Source organism: Macrobrachium rosenbergii, chromosome 22 (genome assembly GCF_040412425.1).
Source record: "Macrobrachium rosenbergii isolate ZJJX-2024 chromosome 22, ASM4041242v1, whole genome shotgun sequence".
Classification (NCBI taxonomy): Eukaryota; Metazoa; Arthropoda; class Malacostraca; order Decapoda; family Palaemonidae; genus Macrobrachium; species Macrobrachium rosenbergii.
In genome coordinates this window covers 50,162,261-50,177,002 of record NC_089762.1, presented here as the reverse complement: position 1 = coordinate 50,177,002, position 14,742 = coordinate 50,162,261, and the positions used below count along the sequence as shown (strand labels likewise).

General features: G+C 35.9%; 1 protein-coding gene across 4 annotated transcripts in view; it reads right to left on the bottom strand.

The window, feature by feature from the left end:
- Positions 1-14,742, bottom strand: part of Ent2 (Equilibrative nucleoside transporter 2) — a 911,561-nt gene that overhangs the window by 155,255 nt on the left and 741,564 nt on the right. For all 4 annotated transcript variants that reach the window (XM_067124916.1, XM_067124915.1, XM_067124914.1 and 1 more), the window contains one exon: positions 993-1,152. In XM_067124916.1, the coding sequence (XP_066981017.1) occupies positions 993-1,152 (160 nt within the window). The remainder of the gene's footprint in view (positions 1-992; positions 1,153-14,742) is intronic.

Here is a 14,742-nt window from a genome sequence, read left to right as displayed (position 1 = left end):
AGACTTGATGCTAGCTGAGGAAATATATGTAAATCAAGGTACTGGCTTCTGTACAAAATCAATATATAAAAGATGAACTAAATTCAGAATAGAATTTAGGCCAAAGGCCAGGCACTGCGACCTATGAGGTCATTCAGCTCTGAAACGGAAATTGACAGTAAAAAGTTTAAAAAGGTGTACCAGGAGGAAATCCTCACAGCAGTTGCACAATGAATCAATTTTTAGGAGAGGGTTGAGGAAAGTAAGATAAAACAAAGAGAATGTGAAAGGAGGTACAGTAAAAGGAACGAAAGGGGTTTGAACAAATAAATAAAAGATAAACGTTGGAGCGAATTTTAACAAGAACGTTTCGAGATGATGAGAGAATCTGTGAAAAAAAAAAAACAGGACTTCTCAAACTTTCTTCTCCGTCTGGAAAACTCTTAAACTTCTGGCATCTATACTATTACACCCTACCGTATTAAACAGCTAAACTTTTAATAGAGAAAAAATAAGCAATATGTAACAGAAATTCTGGGAGATCAATAACCAGAAAATAAAATTTAAAAGAGAGAGAGAGAGAGAGAGAGAGAGAGAGAGAGAGAGAGAGAGAGAGAGAGAGAGAGAGAGAGAGAGAGAGATTCTTCCTATATGTCTTTTGAAGAAGAAGACGAAGAAGAAGAAGAAGAAGAAGAAGAGGAGGAGGAGAAAGAGGGAGTGAGAGATATTCTTCCTATCTGTCTTTAGAAGAAGAAGAAGACGAAGAAGAATAAGGAGAGAGAGAGAGAGAGAGAGAGAGAGAGAGAGAGAGAGAGAGAGAGAGAGAGAGAGAGAGAGATACTGTTTCTATCTGTCTTTAAAAGAGAGAGAGAAGATTCTTCCTATCTGTATTTAGGAGAGAGAGAGCGAGAGAGAGATACTGTTCCTATCTGTCTTTAAAAGAGAGAGAGAGAGAGAGAGAGAGAGAGAGAGAGAGAGAGAGAGAGAGAGAGAGAAGGGAGGCTTCTTCCTACCTGTCTTTAGGAGGTTCCATGTCGACCTCGAAAGTCTCGAAGGTGTTGACATTCTTGAAGTTGAGCTCCTCCTTGGGGAGATTGGTGTTCTCCCAGGAGGGCGTGAGACGCACGGGCTCGACGCCCCCGAGGAACGGCTGCTTCTCCCCTCCTGTCTCTCCTGTAAAAGGAAAGAGAACGTCTTTCTGAAATGTGACCCCCAAAATAACGGCAATGGTACGAATGTTCTTAGGATAAAACAGTATATGAATTTTTTTTTCTCAAATATCCAAAGTAATAATGGATAAATTTTTTTTCTGAAGTCACCCCAAAATAACGGCAATGGTACGAATATTAAGATATAAAACAGTATACATTTTTTCTCAAATATTACCCAAAGTAATATTCTTAGGATAAAACATATTTTATATATATATATATATATATATATATATATATATATATATATATATATATATATATATATATATATATATATATATATATATATACATACTGTATATTTATTTTTTTTAATATTACCCAAAATAACAGTACTAATACGAATGTTCTTAACATAGACTGTAAAAAATCTTAACCTGTAGTAAAAAAAAAATTGTTTAAAAAATAGTAGCAAAATATCAATTTTCTTCATTTTCCGGGACTAGCAACTCTACATGAAAAATTAGAGAAATTCCCTTAAAAATATTTTAATCACTCTATTGTATGCATCACGGTGTAATTCGTCAACATTGAACACTAATTTATAAATCAGCAGTTAGAACAAGAATCTATTGACAATGAAATTCGTATATTTAATTTTTGTAATACATATTCTGTTTGTAAAACCCAACAGCTCATACCCATTTTAACTTTACCCCAATATGCAAATATGATCCCTTGTAAATTTCCATGGTAATTGGGCAAAGTTGGTCTGATATGAAAAGAAATACTGAAGTCATTAAATTTGATCTTAATACAGAAGTTTAAGTCTTTCGAAAACGCCTGTTTGAAGTTTGAAGTTCTAGACTACAAGTTTGTTTTTCTTTGGTTCAAACTAATAAGCGCGAATCAGACCTGATTTATAGATTTGTAAAAACGAAATCACTGAAATAATAAAAGGGCACTGAAATCTCTGAGAGCCGCTCTTCAGATGGTTCACTAGGAATGCATACTATAAAAATAATAATAATAATAATGATTACTTCAACGGTATACATCCAATTTAAATTAATTTCACAGCAGTCAAAAGGAACATTCCATGATAGCAAAGGAAACAAACTCCATTAGATTTTATCTTCACCTGTTTTGACGAAGCTACGGTGTTTTATCAGTCAATTTTATGATATATAAAATTCAATCAATACTCAAAAAGCTAGAACTTACGATTGAAATTACGGACTGACTTTACTCAGTCATCCATAAAGCGAAATACAGAAAATGGACACCAACGCCCCAAGTCAGAAAACGGCCTTCAATAAGCTTTATACGTGAACTATGGTAATTCAACTGGTTCCATTCGTGATTGACTCGTCAAAATTGATATGGAGAAAATCAAGTAATGCCAGCAATAACGCCTATTTAAAGTTGCTCATAAAGTGCAGCCTAATGAAACATTAAAGAATAAGTAACATTCATGAAATCTGTGGAGTCTAATTGAACTGAAATAACAAATGTTGATAGTTTAATAAAGGCTTTTCTATTGTTCATCTAACTGACGACCTCTTTATTTAATAATGTTTACAATAAACCACGGTTATAATGTCCTTAAGATATTAACCATACCGTTTTATATGAGCAGGTTTTTCGTGTCAAAATCTAATTATCAGGGACCTATTTTTGTACGTAAAATTTTTTTTTATAAACCTCAACTAAAAGGAATAGATATTTTGTACCTAGAAATGCTGTTCGTGGGGTCGTTATCTAGGACTAATATTTTCTTATGGGTCATTATCTTTATGATATGTACAGTCTTTTGTTTATGTTTTCACGGTCATCCCCAACGGGGGGCTTGTACTAAACACGCCGCAAAGGTGGATACATACCGGGTTAAAACCCTTTTGGGTCACTATCTAGGAAAGATCCCTTTCTTTGGAATATCTGTGGCAGTTCCTTTAGCAACGCACCTATGGAAAATGTTTAACTTTACATAAAACAATTAAAAAAACATGTTACAAATACATTTTCCGCATCTGCAACGTCAATGAAAAAGTGCTAAGTCATTATTCATTTACATTTCTTACTTTTCAACCACATCTTTTGCAGTGATTCCTAAGTAGACCAACCCAGAGGTTATTCAGGAGTGTTCCATTCGAGTAAGATATTCTTAAAAACTGAACCACCTTATTCACAAGGTATTTTGGTACTGAAATTACGTGAATCTTCACATGAGATGCCTCATGAAGGTATTTGAACGTAAATACTAAAATCTCGTGGGCAATTCGCAAGAACATGCTCGCATTGATAAGCACGTGAATCCTTCAAAGTATTCCACAGGTTAATTTTTTAGGTTATTTTCCCCAATCTTTTATATTAGTTTCCCTAATCTTTTAGGTTATATGTTCCCTAATCTTTTAAGTTGTTTTCCCGAATCTTTTAGGTTATTTTCCCTAATCTTTTTGGTTATTTTCCCTATTCTTTTAGGTTATTTTCCCCAATCTTTTGGGTTTTTCCCTAATCTTTTAGGTTATTTTCCCTAATCTTTTAGGTTATTTTCCCTAATCTTTTAGGGTTTTCCCTAATCTTTTAGGTTATTTTCCCTAATCTTTTAGGTTATTTTCCTAATCTTTTAGGTTATTTTCCCTAATATTTTAGGTTATTTTCCCTAATCTTTTAGGTTATTTTCCCTAATCTTTTAGGTTATTTCCCTAATCTTTTAGGTTATTTTCCCTAATCTTTTGGATTATTTTCCCTAATCTTTTAGGTTATTTTCCCCAGTCTTAAAGTTATTTTCCCTAATTGTTTAGGTTATTTTCCATAATCTTTTAGGTTATTTTTCCTAATCTTTTAGGTTATTTTCCCCAAGAAGTTATTTTCCATCAGGTCGTTTTCCTAGTTCTTTGGAAGATTATTTCGCCTAATCAACTAGGTTAAAAGAACATTCAACATTTCAATGTTAGTTAACATCATTATACTTACATTTCACTGTTATTTAACATCCTTATACTTTACTTCACTATTAGTACTTCTAATCATTTCAGCTACTTTGGAAAAACGGAGAAGTGAACTAAATCAAAGCAAGCCCTAACTGATAGTGAAACGATAATTCAGATATATTGTTATTTGTTATAACCTTTCTTTGTCATCTCGGTTTGATATTAGATTAGCATATACATAAGAATTTGAAAAGTGGATATTCATGACAAGATTCACTTACATCAACACAAGTAGTGTGTGTGTGTGGAGAGAGAGAGAGAGAGAGAGAGAGAGAGAGAGAGAGAGAGAGAGAGAGAGAGAGAGAGAGAGAAGTGGATGTGGGAGCATGGACAACTACAATGAGCGGTGATCAGGAAGTACGCCTCTACTAAAAATAGAATGGGGGTCAGACCTCATTTAGCCCTGAGTAAGGGGGCTACGGGTCTTGCGTAGAATCAAGCATTCGTAGCTTTGTCAGCAAATGACACTACAGAAAGCTGATAGAGAGATTAGGTACATTGTTAAGGTATGTTGGTAAATTTTGTATTATATAAATGTGTGTGTATACTGTATAATATATATATATATATATATATATATATATATATATATATATATATATATATATATATATATATATATATATATATTCTCTGCATATTAAGACCACAAAAATATATTCATATATACATTAAATCAGTTAAGACCACAAAAATTCATCACACAAATAGTATGGCAACATAAACATTACACTTACGTCACCATATATCAAACAATATCGAACATTAACACCATACCTATATATATATATACATATACATTCTCTGCTAGTTAAGACCACAAAAAAACCTTCATTATACATTAAATAGCATGAATAGTATGGCAACATAAACATCATACTTACGTCACCATATCTCAAACACTATCAACACCATACTTACCTCTGTGACTACTTGCATCATGTACCGGAGCGGGCATTTTTCACAATTTCTCACTGAACACAACTTGATAATTAAGAACAGTCACTATCAAAAAAAAAATCACGAATCACAATCACTTTCCTAAAATCCTCACCGCATCATGTTCGATACTTCATCATACGAAGTCGATTGATAGAGAAGTTTCACTGTTTTTTTTTATTGCATTTCAGAGTAAACTCATCACTGGTTTTTGTGTTTTTAGTGGAAAATGTTTATCTGTAATACAAATAAAATAATAATAATGACTTATCGTTTCAGTATGAATGACGTTTTTTTAAATGTATGAAAAAATAAGTCTCCCATAGATCTGTAATAAAAAAAAAAATAACTTATCGTTTCAGTAAGGTTTCAATGGATGACTTTTTTCAATGAAAGACTTTTTTTCATGTATGGAAGAAAAATGGTCTCCCATACATAAGATATTCATCTAGGGTTGCATCTTTTTTTTTTCTTTGGGAATATTAAAAGAAAAAAAAAACAGGTGATAATCATACATGTTGCATTATACTCTGAAACATACATAACTACCATATAAACAATAGTGTTCACACCACACAAGCACCATACAAGTAACAATCTACAAACACACAAACGCCATATATATATATATATATATATATATATATATATATATATATATATATATATATATATATATATATATATAAAACAATGCACACTTACACAAGTACCGTACAAATAACAATCTACATACACAAACACTATATATAAAACAGTACACACATACACAAACACCATATATATAACAATGCACGCATACACAAGCACATACAAATAACAATGTACACATTCACAAACACCATATTTATAACAATGTACATACACAAACACAATACAAAAATAATGCACACATACACAAACACCATATATATAACAATGCACATACACAAACACCATACAAATAACAATCTACTTACAAACAAACACCATAATATAACAGCGCACACATACGGAGGTAACATACACTTAACAATGCACACAAACACCATACATATAACAATACACACATACACAAGCACCATACAAATAACAATCTGCACATTCACAAACACCATATAACTACACATTCACAAACAGCACATAAATAACGATGTAAATAAAATTCTAATTATTCAGTCCCCCAACTCCATACGGAAGAAATTTATTCTCATTAACCAAATTGCCGTGTCCGTCCTGAAAACTATTCAGCTGTGTGTTCCAATACCCAATAAATATCACAGGCAGTCCGTAGCGGAAACTAAAAACGCAAAAATTCGAAGAGAATGGAATTAAAAAAAAAAAAAAAAAAAAAAAAAAATGCTCCGAATTTTCTTCGGCGCAAAAGAGTTTTCTGTACAGCCGCTACACCGTATAATCAAGGCCATCGAAAACAGACCCATGTTTCGGTGGTCTCGGTATAATGCTGTATGAGCCGCGGCCCATCAAACTTTAACCACGAGCCGGTGTTGGCCTGTTCTATAGCGTTGAGGGACGCACGTCATGGCTAACTTTAACCTTAAATAAAATAAAAACTATTGAGGCTAGAGGGCTGCAATTTGGTATGTTTGATGAGTAGAGGGTGGATGATCAACATACCAATTTGCAGCCCTCTAACCTCAGTAGTTTTCAAGATCTGAGGCCGGACAGAAAAAGTGCGACCAGAATAAAGTGCGGACGGACAGACAAAGCCGGCACAATAGTTTTCTTTCACAGAAAACTAACAACAGCAGCTGGTAAAAAAAAAAAAAAAAAAAAAAAAAAAAAAAAAAAAGCTCAGTGTCTTCTGTAACTATCAAAATAAAAGAAACACACAAAAAAAAAAAATACTAAAAAAACATCAGGCAGAAAAGGAAGAGAATGACTGACCGTCGAGCTACCGTGGCTAAATTACACCCCTCGCCCCCCCCTCGGTACCTTCCACCAACACGGCAGTCATCATTTTTGGCCAGTATTTTTTTTTTTTCAGTCTGGGCCTAATACTCATCACAGGAACCGGCATACGGGCACTTGAGCGAGATTACGCTATTTTTCCGTGTCTGCACATCAAGGCCGAGGTAATTTGGCTTTCAAAAAAAAAATAAAAAAAAAAAGGGGGGGAGGCGCTAAATGGAAATCGCCCCCTGCTAAATGGGCCTGTTCTAACGAATGTCAAGTTTTTTCTGCACAGGTAGAATTTTTTTTTTTTTTTTTGCCAAGTTACGATACTGCCATTCCATAAGGCATGGAAATGGCAAATGCTTTTCTTTATCTTTAGTATCTCCCGTTAGAGGAATTTGGAAAAAGTAGGAAAAATCAGTATCCACAACATAAAAAATTATGAACTGAACTGAATATAGAATTTAGGCCAAAGGCCAAGCGCTGGGACCTATGAGGTCATTCAGCGCTGAAACGGAAATTGACAGTAAAAGGTTTGAAAGGTGTAACAGGAGGAAAACCTCAAAGAAGTTGAATATGAAAGGAGGTACGGTAAAAGAAACGAAAGGGGTTGCAGCTAGGGGCCTAAGGAAGGCACGCTGAAAAGAGCCTTAAGTAATGCCTACAGTACACCGCACGAGGTGCACTGACGGCAGTACTCCCCTACGGGAATAATAAAACATTATGATTGAACTGTCTGCTATAAAAAAGGGATAGTGACATTACCCCCAAAAACCTAATTTGAATTATGTTCCTTTTTGACAGGGTACAATTTAAAAAAAAAAGGGGGGTAAAATGACAGGGTACGATTTAAAAAAAAAAAAAATAAAAAATAAATCGTACAATTAATTCCCGCACTAACTCACACTTCCCATTACGAAGGCTTTAAATCAAAGCTTTAATGGCTCCGCAGTTTTCTCTCGATTATACATAATGACTTCCTTGATGATGCTAATATCTCATATGCATTAGCACTAGTCTCTATGGACCCGTTCTCTTTCTGTATTTCAGTAAAGGAAATACAAAGTTTCGATGTCTGTTTAAAAATAAAACATTAATTACATAATTCACTACGCAATAACACATATGCCCATGAAAAAAATCACACACATACACATTCACAAACACAAACCTTAATTATATAATTCACTAGGCAATAACACATATGCGCATTAAAAAAATCACACACACACAAACATTTAATTAAATAATTCACTAGGCAATAACACCACCAATGCCCATGAAAAAAAATCACACACACAAATTACTACACAAAAAAAAAAAAAATCATCACACATCACTTCTATAATGAAAATAAACGCCATGAACAGCTGGCAGACAAGCGGGCATGAGAGAACTGTCAGTCAGCCCTCACATATATAAAACCACCCGGGGTTGCCTTATGCCAGCAGGAAGGCAGCATGTGGGACCGGCATTTAAATATCCATCAAAGTGCTTACGTCATTTTGGGGCTTGCACTCCCAAGGGACATTTCATTTGGTTTTAATAAAAATCATAAGGACAGTGCATATGTCATCCACGGTTCCAGTACTTCACGGCACAGAGGTTAAAATCAGTGGTTCTTAACCTATTTATTACCACGCCCCCTCCACTACCAAATCCTAACCTTTGGAGTAAAATTATATATAAAAATAATACAAACTAGCAACCTTGTAATATGTAATGAATACAAGACAAAATTTGCCATAAAAGTACCAAGTTCCTACGGAGCAATCGAGTTTCATCCGTCCTATATCGTTGCCAAACGCACGATTATGGCTAATTTTAACCTTTAAATAAAATACAAACTACTGAGACTAGAGGGCTGCAGTTTGGTATGTTTGATGACTGGAGGGTGGATGATCAACATACCAATATTCAGCCCTCTAGCCTCAGTAGTTTTTAAGATCTGAGGGCGGGCAGAAAAAGTGCGGCCGGACAGACAAAGCCGGCGCAACAGTTTTCTTTTCCAGAAAACTAAAATGACATAAGATTAGTACATCAACCTCATAATAAAACTCCTTTCAACTGAGCCCTCTTGTGAGTTTCTATGACAAACCAAAGCCGGAAAATTCTCTCTGCACTATACAATCTTTTCCACTACCTTTCTCCCACTTGCTCAAAACCCTTATAATATCAAAGGCCTCAACGACCACTCCCAGGCGTATAAATACCGCACATTTCAGCAGCTTGGCGTCGTGAGGTTAAGTAAATGATAAGAGATTAAATGCCAGTGAATGTGAAGGACAAGTATTATTCACACTTTTATACATTTTATATATATATATATATATATATATATATATATATATATATATATATATATATATATATATTTCTGCATCCAAAAAGAAGTTCTTTTCAATTTTTTCAGACCAACTGTGTCTTTCCATTTTTAATAAACTTCATATTCATGAGAATGATTTAAATTTAAACGGCATCAGCATGTGCGTGTGTGTGTGTATATATACATTATATATATATATATATATACATTATATATATACAGTATATATATATATATATATATATATATATATATATGTGTGTGTGTGTGTATGTGTGTGTGTTTGTGTGTGTGTTGACATCTAATTACAAAAAGCAGAACACTAAGGCCGTTTAAATTCAAATCGAGGATTCTAAAAAAACAAAAACAAAAAAATTCTTACCAATAATAAAAAGTGAAAAAAATTCACAGGTGTGTTCCTTTGGATGTGGCAGTAGGAAATTAATGAAAATTCCTTCCTTCAATTTAAATAATCACCAAGTATCGTCAGGGTATAACTGATAGCACGTAGGTGCGGACAAGGGGAAAAAATTAAAAAGCTTCATGTGCAAACATGACGCGGCGCCAAGGAGATCTCATGCAACGTTAAATCATAAAGCAAGCGTGGCTCTATGTTCATCAAGAGAGACTGACGTTGTAAAGTTCACTTGAAGCGTAGCTCAGTCTAGATTAGTGCTAACGAAAATGATTTAGCTCAACTTAGAACAGAATGCAGAATGATTTTTTAAGATTTTGCTGAATGCGCTCGAGAATCCGCTTCTCAAAGAACTGTTATGCGAGTTTCACATTTTCCGTGATGATTTGAGGTCGAACTATAGCTAACTGGCTCCTCGTTTCAGTATGGAATGGAATGGAATGGAATATTGAATTCAAGGAAAAGGCAAATTTAAGATACGCATCCATTTTGGTTGATGAGCGTATAAGAGGCAAGTCAGTAGAGAGAATAATTTTTTCTCCCTCTGAATTTCAGTTACTAATCTAATCAGCTACAGTCAAAATAACTTCAGAATGGCCCCATGGGCGTGGCACGCGGAAGGGCGTATCTTGTATAGCGGTGCCTAGATTATGCCAGGAATCCTTGCAATTAAGAAGATTCTCCATTCGTGATCGATATCATCATATTCTCGTACATGGTATGACTGATATGATAAGGGGAAAAGGATTGGATGGGGGCGTTAGGGAATGGGGTTCAGTTTCCACCCTGCATTTGGCCTATCCTATATCGTTGCCAGACGCACAAGTATGGCTAACTTTAATCTTAAATAAAATAAAAAAATTACTGAGGCTAGAGGGCTGCGTATGGCTTAATTTAACTTTAAATAAAATAAAAACTACTGACGCTAGAGGGCTGCAATTTGATATGTCTGACGATTGAAGGGTGGATGATCAACACACCAACTAGCAGCCCTCTAGCCTCAGTAGTTTTTAAGATCAGAGGGCGGGCACAAAAAAGTGCGGACAGAAAAAGTGCGGACGGACAGAAAAAGCCATCTCAACAGTTTTCTTTTACAGAAAACTAAATATCAGAACTGGTAACTTTCACTTGATGAAAAACATCAGGTAATAATTAAAATATCCACCACCCCGACACTCCTTCAGTCAGCAATGTCAAGCAACACTAGGCTGTCCAAACACTGAGGTGGGTGACCACTTAACGAATGCCAGGCGCCGTTGGGATACACACTTGAGCAGCTGCGTTATCGCTAAGTGAATTTGAGACGCATTGCTAATCTGGTGGAAGGGGCATAGGTCACAATGAGACGCAAAAAGTAAATAACAGCATTATATTCAAGTCATCAACATAACCACTATTATTATTATTATTATTATTATTATTATTATTATTATTCAGAGGATGAAACCTATTCGTTTGGGACAAGCCCACCAAAGGGGCCACTGGCTTCAAATTAAAGCTTTCAAGGAATATTATGGTGTTCATTAAAAAGAAGTAAGAAGAGATAAAGAGAAACACTGAAAAAGAAGAAATCTGACTTATTAAAAAAGAAAAAATAAACTAACAAGTTAATAAATGGATAAAAATGTAATAATAATAATAATAATAATAATAATAAATTATTATTATTATAATAATAATAATAATAATATTAATAATTATTATTATTATTATTATTATTATTATTATTATTATTATTATTATTATGGTATAAAGTAAATTTGTAAACAAATCCTTTAGTGCCTCCGTCAAAGGAGTCACACAGCTATAAACATGAATACATTTAAGTCAAGATATCTAACCCCCACCCCGCCCCCAAGTCTCCCCACCTACCAAGAATACCAAGAAAAAAAAAAAAAAAAAAAAGCTTTAGCCTCGAGCCTCCCCAAGAGGTAATCCTCGAAGCCGGAGTTTCCAGGAACCTGATAAGTTAATCCTCGGAGTCATTTCATCGCTTCCAGCGGGGCATCAACCAGAGAGCAATTAATTAAAAGGCTAAACCTCTCGGTCAGTTAACCAGCTGGAGTTGGGAGCCATTCAACCAATCTACCAGTGACATGTTCATAACGATGTGCCTTTCATTGGTGGCTGGTCTACCCAAGGCTGCCCTTAACCTTTTAACTGTTAGTTCAGAATGGAATTCAAATGATAATTAACTGTCGGCCTCACGGCAAAATGTTGGGTACAATTTCTAACATGAAAGCGTTGATAATCTCGCAGTTTATTTTAATAATGGTTTTAAAATGGACTGTACTCTCTCTCTCTCTCGACGAATTTATCCCCCAACAGAAAAAGTGGGGACAGAAAAAAAGTGCGGACGGACAGACAAAACCATCTCAAAATGGACTGTACACACTCTCTCTCTCTCTCTCTCTCTCTCTCTCTCTCTCTCTCTCTCTCTCTCTCGACGAAGTAACCCCCCAACAGAAAAAAAGTGCGAACAGAAAAAAGTGCGTTCAGAAAAAAAGTGCCGACAGAATAAAGTGCGGACGGACAGACAAAGCCATCTCAACAGTTTTATTTGACAGAAAACTATAAAGAGATAAACAGTGACAGCGTTCAATGGTAATATAGCATTATACGCACGCCAATCGTAACACCACGCATACTTGCCCAAAGTCATTATCTCCAACCAGTTTAGTCCATTTGCTACCATCGATCGACGACGGGTGCAATGGAACTCAAGTGATGACGTGACGTCGGTACATTGCTCGCGACAGATCTGTGCTAATTTGCTCATTAGATAAAAGACGTGTAAAAAAAAAAAAGTCACCAATTTATAGATTTAATAATAGGTACTTGCCATGAATTACTTGTAAAAGAAAACAAGTAAAGAATGCGCCGAAGTTTCTTCGGAGAATCGAGTTTTCTATACAGCGTATAATCAAGGCCACCGAAAATAGATCTATCTTTCGGTGGTCTCGGTATAGTGCTGTATGAGCTGCGGCCCATCAAACTTTACCCACTGGCCGGTAGTGGCTTGTCCTATATCGTTGCCAGAAGCACGATCATGGCTAACTTTAACCTTGAAATAAAAACTACTGAGGCTAGAGGCCTGCAATTTGGTATGTTTGATGACTAGAGGGTGGATGATCAATATACCAATTTGCAGCCCTCTAGCCTCAGTAGTTTTTAGGATCTGAGGGCGGACAGAAAAAGTGCGGACAGAAAAAGCGCGGACGGACATACAAAGCCGGCACAATAGTTTTCTTTTACAGAAAACTAAAAAAGAATCCTTGTAAAAGGAAAAAGTTACCAATTTACGGGGATTAGTAATAACAGCTAATCATGAATTACCAGCTCATGGCTTTGACTGATTTAATATTTTAGGTTTGCTTCAAATAGCTACAAGGATCGACGTCGGAAATACTTTGCAATACTTGAAATATTCATGTCTGTCTTATACAAGTGAAATGAAAAATCGTCTCAACAAAACGATCAAACAAAATGGATCTTTCCTAGATAGTGACCCCAAAAAGGGTTTTAAATCCGGTATGTATCCACCCTTGCGGCGTGTTTAGTACAAGCCCCCGTTGGGGATGACTGTAAAAACATAAACAAAAGACTGTCAATATCATAAAGATAATGACCCCCCAAGAAATATTAGTCACTATCTAGGAAAGATCCATATTCATATACAATTTGGTAAGTGAAAACGGTTCAAACTTAAAATGATAAAAACGAAACACTTTTTTGTAATTGCTAATACTAAAATCGAATATCATGCATAAAAAAGAAAATTCCTTTTAAACACTCCAATAGCTCTAACTCAATATTTCTTGCCATTAAACTTAAGAGCGGAGGCACTATTATCTTCACTTACGAGTTCTTGGCCCGAATTATTTATCGGCAAAGGCTTAACAACCGCTTATCAATCAATGACATCAGTTAATGACTTCCTTATCGATTACCTACATTCGTTCGTCTTCATTTCTCTCCCAGTCTATTTATAAAATATAAACAATATTTAAAAGTGCTACACACGCTGGAACCTGGGGCTGCTGTCTCCCCCTACATACCCAACCCCACCCAGGATGGACAAACCGGTTTGCAGGACAAGGGTGGGTGTGTCATGTCTCCCCTACCCTTCCCGATCCCGTACCTAACCCGCCCCGACCAAGGGGCGGACAAACAGGTATGCAAGAGGAGGGTGGATGTGTCATGTCTCCCCTACCCTCCTGATCACCTACCTATACCCAATCCCCACCCAGGGCGGACAAACAGGTTTGCAGGAGGAGGGTGGGTATGTCATGTCTCCCCTATCCTCCCGATCACCTACCTACTCCACCCCACCCAGGGCGGACAAACAGGTTTGCAGACCCGGGCAGACAAACAAGAAAGAGCCACTAGGATTTAATTATTATATATAGAAAGATGGGTTTCCATGAAATCCCAAGAAAAAGAAGTAATGAAGGCCTATTGATCCAGATTTTTTTTAAGTAGAGGCCGACGGAACTGGCAACGCATAGGCTTTATCTATCCCATGCTAGAAGGGGACGAAGTTATGGAGAAACCAAGCAGGGAGAGATTTCCGAAGCTTGTCATGAAAGAGAGAGAAACTGTACCGATTCGTGAAACCCTAGCATGATTAAAATTATTAATTGCCAATTATCCCTACTGCTATACCAGTCCACCATATCATTAAAAGGAACTGCTACAGTTTTTTTTTTTTAATCATTTCCATTAATTACGTTTACAATGTCTGCCAATCAATCACTGGATATCGGAATAATGTCAGGTATAGATTGGACCCCGATATTGTTGAGGGCTCGAAACTTGGCGTTTCAAGAGAGCTTTCCTGAGTGCGTGCCACAATAATTAGCAGAGAAAAGAACAAGTAAAAAATGGGCCGAACTTTCTTCGGCGCCATCGAGTTTGCTGTACAGCCGTTACAGCATGTAATCAAAGCCACCGAAAATTTCTCTAGCTTCGGTGGTCTCGGTATAATGCTGTATGAGCCGCGTCCCATGAAACTTTAATCCACGGCCCGATGGTGGCTGG